The sequence below is a fragment of the Coenobita brevimanus genome, chromosome 69, assembly GCF_032717465.1.
Source record: "Coenobita brevimanus isolate Jiangsu-jjx chromosome 69, ASM3271746v2, whole genome shotgun sequence".
In the NCBI taxonomy this organism is placed as follows: domain Eukaryota; kingdom Metazoa; phylum Arthropoda; class Malacostraca; order Decapoda; family Coenobitidae; genus Coenobita; species Coenobita brevimanus.
Window position 1 is genome coordinate 26,489,889 of NC_137022.1, and position 7,709 is coordinate 26,497,597.

The following is a 7,709-nucleotide window of genomic DNA, read 5'->3' on the forward strand; positions in this document are numbered from 1 at the left end:
ATATTATTAGGCACCAACTGGACTTACTGTCTGGACTGATATCACTAGGAACTGCTGGATATTCCCACGTGACTGGGGTACCCTGTACCTCACTCTGTCCCTTCCTGGGCAATAATTGTATATTACAAAAACATGGAACACTCAGTACATGGGAATATGATTATGTTTATACAATACTGAGCGCACTGACCATTCTTGCAAGTGTAGGTAGTATCATGATGGAAGACTTCCATTTGCAAATCTTGAGCCAGTTCCCTAGCCTGGAGGTCTCCATGCAGGGCCGTACCTCACATCTTCCTAAGTCTTCCCGGACACTCTACCCTCCACATGCACATCTGTGACCTTCCTCAGCTAGCCATCCTCCCCTGCTTTTCAGCATCTCCAGATCAACTGAACCTACCAATTTGCATCACTCTCCTAATATTCCTCATCCCAAATCTCTCTCACAGAACACAAAACTCAGTTTTGTTGCCTAATCATATGCAACTCATCCATCTCTACAATTTATTTTCTGTGCATTCTAGTCTGCCTGTATCCTTTTCTCTTTGAGGCCAAGTCTCATTGTCATCCAGCATAACCCCATTCACATGTATTTTGTAGACAGGACCCTTGACATAAAGAGCCCCTTCATGCTCTGTAGAGGAATTTCCCTAAATTTCTTCCATTCACTTCTTACTCTAGCAATTAAGCTAGCCCCTCCTCCTCCTCCCACATTGGACATCCCTAACAGATTTATTGGGGGGGGGGGGAAGACTGGCTCCCAGCTCAACACTTTTCACTGTATCATTCACAGTTTGGATACCCCTACATATTGTACAATGAAAATTTTTCACATCCTGCAGTCTAACTGTAGCATCACTGTATTTTTTGTGGAGCCATCTATTACAAATTATACAAGATACACAATAAATAACTAAGGAGGAAGTATTAGGAAGCTTTCTCTGCACACAGGAAGGTACAAACAACCAACTACACTCTACACTGTAATTCCTAGACTGAGCTTCCTCCTTGGGTAAGTAAGTCTATATCAGAAAGATGTAAATAACATAAAAAGGAATAACAAGGTGTACATGTAATATGCAAGACAGGTAATTACAGAAGAGATTTAGAAAGCTGCTTAAAAACATAATGATAAGTCATCAACAACTAATCACTGAGTAGACAGAGATGTAAGTGGTGTAATATACAAAATGTCTTCGAAACATGTACAGTTAGAAAGCTTCTAAACACAAAAATATGGCATTAACAACCAACCACTGACTAGATTAAGATTCCTAGGTTGAGATTCCTCCCTGCCCATGTACAGTAAGTCTATATTAGAATTAAATTTATATAGAAAATAAAAGAAGTAATCATGTGTAGTATGGAAAATGCATAGGAAGAGGTGTTATAGAACTGCCTATACACACAATTCCGCCATAAAAATGAATCCTTAACTAGATTATGAGGGATATGGAAAATACACTGCTAAGGAATGGTAATATGGAATATAGATATAAATCACTGAAGAACAAATGCTAGGAACCCTCCCAAAACACTTAAGAATATGGCACTACTTCCTTCACTGTAAGTTAACCAAGATTTTCATCTTTTTGCAGCTCATTTCATCTAGCTCAGTAACAGAAAATGACAATGCTAAAGCTCTGCATCCCTTCCAAAGCACTTCATGGCTAGCATCATATTCTTGTGTTAATCAATTGTTACAAATCAGCATTCAGATGGTGAGATGGAAATTTTAGGCCATGTTAATGTGAAAAAGAGTTTAATAATCAAACACTGATTAGACTCAGATTCCTGCGAGAGTGACTGTTAACCTAGGCCTCGCTCTGTCCCTCCCTGGCCAAGGTTACACTGCGCTGAGGTTGTACACCAAGGTATGGGGTCTTGCCGGAAGCTCCACAGTCGTACCCAAACTTGCTAAAATCTTTCATCATTATGTTGAAGGTTATTGTCATCTCTCCCTGCGATCTCACACGAGTCACTGTAAAGAAAATGTCCCTAACTTTTTTGCATTTACAGTATTTATGACGGTGGATAGAGCTGGTTGGATGAGTTATGTGCAGAAAAGTACAGGACAAGGCTTTGGTACCCCTCACTTGTCATGACAGTCAAGAGATTGTCTCCATCTAGGAAGGATATGTGAAGTGCCTTTAAGAAGAGAAATACGAAAGATATGTGAAGATGGTTAAGCTGGTGAGGTGAAGACAGGCTTTTCAAGGAATGAATGATGTGTGAATATACATGTGGGCCCCATTTTGCTGGGCATGGTACAGATATCTTTCCTATTTTTATGCTCTCTCCTTATTTCTGTATCCTATCTCTCATCATTAGTTTGGGTAGGTGTATGATGATTTATTAAAAGGTATGGAACATACTCAATGTGATGTCTTATCTATTACTGATAATGCTTAAAAATGATGTCTTAAGGCACAAGTAATTACTTCTGCTTTAAAGGAGAAACTGCAGAAAAAATAACTTGTTTATGGTCTGATTTGAAAGGAAAATGTCAAAACAGGAGAAACTGAAGAGTAATAATCTAATTTGCAATCCATTTTAAAGTGGAAGTGTTAAATAGGAGAAATTTTAGAAAAATAAAGTAGTTTACAGTACAGTTTGGTCTGAAGTGGAAGTGCTAGAGCTCTCACCTTCCCTGCCTCGTCCCTGTGCTATCAACTTGAGGTCACGGAACTCAGGTCGCCTCCCTGTCAGCCACGACAGCAGCTTCTGAACGGTGGATGCTGATTCAGGCACAAATGTTGTTAACCTGTGGAGGTAAATCATTTTGGTCAAAGAATGTATCTTTCTTTTAAACTCTTGACTCCAGGTGAAATGCTTTTTAGTTTGTTCTTGCTGTTACTAGACTATTTTATTCAACTTAGGAAAGGACTCATACTGAAGGAATTTACAAAGGCTGTAACTAACCCTTCCATTTAGAAAAGTTGAATATAATTTTCATGAGTTTATACCTTGAAACACATGATGTCTTGTAGTGTATTGTACTGATTTATCCTTTTTACTTCCAGGAGATTTCATTCAGGCTAGAAGAACACTATACTGTTGAAATTTACGAAGACTGTATCTATCTCCTCCAGTCAGAAAAGTCTATCCCACGTTAAATGACAAGAATAAATTTTTAAAAGATATTTCTGGGTTGAATGGGTTAATCTTGCCATCCCTTAGATAAATTTAGTTTAGGGTTGGCTTTTAGACCTGGAGGAGTCACATACTGTACAGCTTCCATTAACCCTTTAACCACAAAGTGCTGAAGAGGGACATCTTTATGTGACAGCACCAATATGACTGGGTGGTCGAGCTGCCCAGTTATACAAACATCCTATAACCCTCTCCTTATCCCTTGAAAGGAGGATGGTGGATTGCACAGAAAGGGTGAAAATGGCATCCCTTAGAATTCACCCATAAGGCTGTTGGTAACTGAATTAATGTTGAGGTATTATATAAAATACTGTCTTACTGCACTTAAAGTCAGCCCTAGAATAACCTTAAGTTTCTATAGGGGGGGGAAAAAAAAAAAAAAAAAAAAAAAAAAATCATGGGATACCCCGTGACTTCCTAAAATAATAAGGTCCACGAGCTTCAGGTTCCTGCATGCATTGAGAGAACTGATAGTAACCTGCGTGTGTGTGTGCCGGGGGTGATGGGCACATGGCAGGCAGTGTACCCCATGATTACACTGTTGCCAAAGAAGTCTGTCCCATAAACACTGAGGATGAACTGTGGCCCTGTGGAGGATGGATACAGTGGAACCATAATTATTTTTATTGCAAATGATAGTAAACATTAAAATCTATACCAGTAAATAAATCTTACTAATATTAGTAACTCTGTAATTTAACTGTCATCAACTTTATCTTTGGAGTGCTCAGTGGGTATAACAAATCCAATTACAGTCAGACCTTCAAAGGGTATAACAAATTCAGTTACAGTCAGGCCTTGGTATTCATCAGTCTGGTACCGCATGAGATAAATCTATAAAACAATGAACTAAAAGTTATATTCAGTTTCCTTATAATGATGGTGAAATTCACTTATACAATGATTGTGGTGGCCACATACAACAACTCCATACATACTCATTGCCTCCTGCGTAAGCTGACAGTCAAATGTTTGAGCCGAGATGGCTGACCATTGTTTACATTCACTGTGATCATCTCCCTTTCATTTCATTTTGTGCATGTAACTACTGAAACATGTTATCGCCAGATAACAGTGCAATTTCGTAACAAATAATGCAGTGTGCGATGTTAAGTGGAGCAATAACTTTTTTGTGTGTGACAGACTGAAACTTCTGACATGCAAAATCATATCTGGCAAGGATGCTACCCCTAGTGGAAAGTGTGATGCTACTGAGGGTGCTGAGGGGAAGCCTAAAAGGGTAAAGATTTTTGAGATTTTAGGTTAAGTGACCCTCAACCCCACTGAACCCATGACTGTACTGTGCTATATTTTGTTCCACATGGAAATTCTCCCCACAGGGGATGGCTATGCAAGAATTCTCCAAATTGCTTTCTCCTTTATCATCTCTTGGGCATTTTGTATTTCTTCCACTGACAACTCTCTCAAGCAAAAATTGTTCAACTTTTTTTTTCCCCCCTCAAGTCTGTCACTAGTTTGAAAAATTAGGGATCTCAGTTTTACCCAAACCTAAATGGTTCAGCTTTTTTGTTAAATTACAGACTTACTGTACTGTACTTAAAGGTGGTGGATGGTGGAAACCATCATCTGCTCACTTGATATAGTGCTGCCTACTTCTTCCTTCACCTTTATCATCCCTTTTCTGTGTCAGCGCTCCTCTCCCTATTTCTCCCATCTTTCCTGTCACTTCTTACTATTCTTTCCTTTTCAGGTGTATTTACATTGAGTGGCAAACCTAATGGTTTCCTGTAAACCAGGAAACCATTTACAATGCTGAGTGGTAACCATATAACCAATCCATACGGTTTCTCTACGTGTCAACAAGTGGGTCGGCGTAGGGTTAGTGCCCCTCCCCGTAAAACAACTAACTCAAAGTCAAACAGCCACTCTTTATGGGATTATGGCATCTGGGTATAGATAGACTGACAGACTAACAACTAAGACAAATATAGTACATAACTACTGTCATTACTGAAAGCTGAAGTGCAATTGTCCTCTGTCAGTAACTCTATATTACATCCTTATTATTCCACTACAGTTCCTGTCATCATCTTGATCTATAAGCATGAAGTTCTCAACTTATTACTCAGTACGTACATCCAAAAGGGTTCGTTGACTTGAAGGTGATGTCAAAAGGGAAATTCCACACAAACAATTGCCTCTCATCATCACTCCGACAGGCTGTTTGAGACATGCATTCTTCTAGTCCCTGTAGGTGATTAAAAGAACTGTTAAAACACAGTTCTATATGACTTGTTTTTGCTAGTAGTGTAAGCTCATTCTTATCTCCATCCAGTCACTAATCTTACCTAAGAAATGGGATTTGCCCAACCCATTTAATGTAGTATCCTCAGTTTTTTATTGAGGCGAAAATGCACTTGACAGATTGGTGATTATTGGCTGAAAGCAACATTACTTCATAATCTAGCATTATTAATTGACAACAAATATCTGAGAGGGAAATTTGGGTTACCGTAGTAAATATTTTTTGGACATGTTGCATTCAGCCATCATCAAGCTGTCAAGTGCATCTTCACCTCAATAAAAAAAAAAAAATGGGGTATAGTTATATTGTTTTGGTTAAGTCATTTATTTACGGGTTCCTCTTTTTCAGTAGTTTTCCTCCATCTCACCATCATATTTTTATCCTGTGTTGGATGCTTTGATGCTGCAGGTTGTTAGAAATGTGTTTTAGAAATTAACCTCATCTGTCCCTACATAAGATACACATTGAAAGGGGGTGAAGTGTTTTTGATGAGGGATGAGTGCCATGTGTTGCTGCGCATAGCAAAGTAATGCCATCTGAATATGCTAGTATCCCTTTTGATTTGTTTATTAGATGCAGTTAGTTTATTATCAAAATGCACATCTCTGACAACCTTCAACATCGTCAAGCCACTCAGGACAAAAGCAAGGTGTTAAAAAAAAAAAAACTGCCAAAATAGAGGAGCCTGTAGGTAAAGTAAACACTGACCAAGGATAATGGTGATAATAGCTAATGTTCATATATTTTTTGGTGCTTTTTATACCGTATTAACATTACATTCAAAATCTAATAGTGTGAACATACTGTGACCACCTCCCAGTCCTGGCCAGCAGTGAAGCAGCCATTGAAGCGCAAGTTGTCACCACTCAGGAACCGTCCAGTTTCAACCTGGCCTGTTACATTCACCAGGAACACACTGGGGGAAGTGACCGACATTTTTAAGTGAGAAGATCCACACGTAATTACTCCCCATTCATAGCGGTTGGTGCACTTGGTTATTTTATTCAGAAGAGCACCAGAAGATTTAGTTCAGCTGAGAGGAATACAACCAGCAGCAGTCAAAAACTTTTCAAACTATCCCAAGTAACCCTTACATTGGTAGTGGTACATTTAGGCATTCTATGTAGACAAACCATCTAAACGGAACTCATAGTCAAGTGAACTCCTAGTGGTCAAAGAGTTAATCCGAGCCTTTCTTCCCGATTTTTTCTGAAATCGGGGGCCGCTTCTCGCTTCCGCAGTTTTGTTTACAAACATACCATGTTGCTAGGCAACCACATGATTGATCTTATACACTGAATTTGGTAGTAAGCCTTCCTTGACTGAAATCTTTATTGTTGTTAAGGTATACAGATAATATACATAGTTATACGGAGGTGGTGGGTCTTTCTCTGCTTCTTTTGAGTACATTTTGATCAACTTCATCGTGTTTTGATAGCGTTTAGCAAAATCTGCCCATTTTGATTTTGAGGAGGTGGAGGATGATCCTTTTGCACTTCATAAACTGATCTATTTGAAATTTTTCTCTCTTATTCCAATATTCACCTTACAATATTTCATGTAAGCTACAGTGCTTTAATGAACCTCGGACAGTAAAAAGAATTTAATAGATAATTAAAAGATAACAAAACGCGTTAAATTCATAAAGTTTTCGATAATGAATTCCTCATACATCACCGCATCTCCGAATTTCGTCCATTTTCGAATTCCCTGAACCTCTTCAGCTTCCCGCCGACCGCGTGAAGGTGGAGGTGGTGGGTGTGCTGAAAGATAAGGGATATTAAAAGTGTTTAATTTATCTTGTGTCTACGAGTAACTGATAATATATGTATGACAATTTGCGCTGTTTTTTATAACACCACTTCAGAACTAATGAAGGTTTGTATTTTCTTAATAGGTGTACTGGCATTGGGAAATCACTTTCAGGCCATTTTGAAGTTCATGCTGGGTATTTCTGCTGCCTATCGTACCGTTACTTCACCCTGTCTTTCAAAGCCAGAAGAAAGAGTGAGTTAGGAGGCCGGAAAATAGATGTGTTGAGAATGAACCACTAATTTAGCTGGGCACCACACTGATAGGTATTTCAGAACAATTTTTCGTCTTGAAGCATGGCAGTACTTACCGTAGGTAGATGAGAACGTTTATCATAGCTCTGCAGGAACTTCGTCTATCCACTTTTTTTTTTTCTTGCTAACAGTTCACCAAATAATTATAGGTGCTAGCAATTTACAGTAAACTAGTTCAGTTTTTGATTAGGTATAGTAGGGTAATACTTGAATTTTTGGTCACA

The 7,709-nt window shown here is 38.7% G+C and overlaps 1 protein-coding gene across 2 annotated transcripts; it reads right to left on the minus strand.

The window, feature by feature from the left end:
• Positions 1–1,787: 1,787 nt before the first annotated feature.
• B9d1 (B9 domain-containing protein 1) lies at positions 1,788–6,423 on the minus strand. Of its 2 annotated transcripts, none has more exons than XM_080277268.1 (5): positions 6,233–6,423; positions 5,251–5,362; positions 3,632–3,740; positions 2,646–2,764; positions 1,788–1,981 (listed from the first exon to the last, which is right to left on the minus strand). In XM_080277268.1, exons 1-5 carry the CDS (start codon positions 6,353–6,355, stop codon positions 1,815–1,817), a joined length of 630 nt encoding a protein of 209 aa, XP_080133394.1. In that variant the 5' UTR covers positions 6,356–6,423; the 3' UTR covers positions 1,788–1,814. The 2 variants fall into 2 exon arrangements, with proteins under 2 accessions (XP_080133394.1, XP_080133393.1); XM_080277267.1 differs by having other exon boundaries at positions 6,224–6,423.
• Between the last annotated feature and the right edge of the window lie 1,286 nt (positions 6,424–7,709).

Bases quoted from the DNA above. Each gene is read 5' to 3' on its own strand.
- B9d1 (XM_080277267.1), bottom strand. From the start codon at position 6,355: ATGTCGGTCACTTCCCCCAGTGTGTTCCTGGTGAATGTAACAGGCCAG. The intron at 5,363-6,223 runs GTATGTTCACAC...AATCACCTACAG, and splicing joins AGGACTGGGAGGTGGTCACA to GGACTAGAAGAATGCATGTC. The intron at 3,741-5,250 runs GTACGTACTGAG...CATCCTCCACAG, and splicing joins GTCAACGAACCCTTTTGGAT to GGCCACAGTTCATCCTCAGT.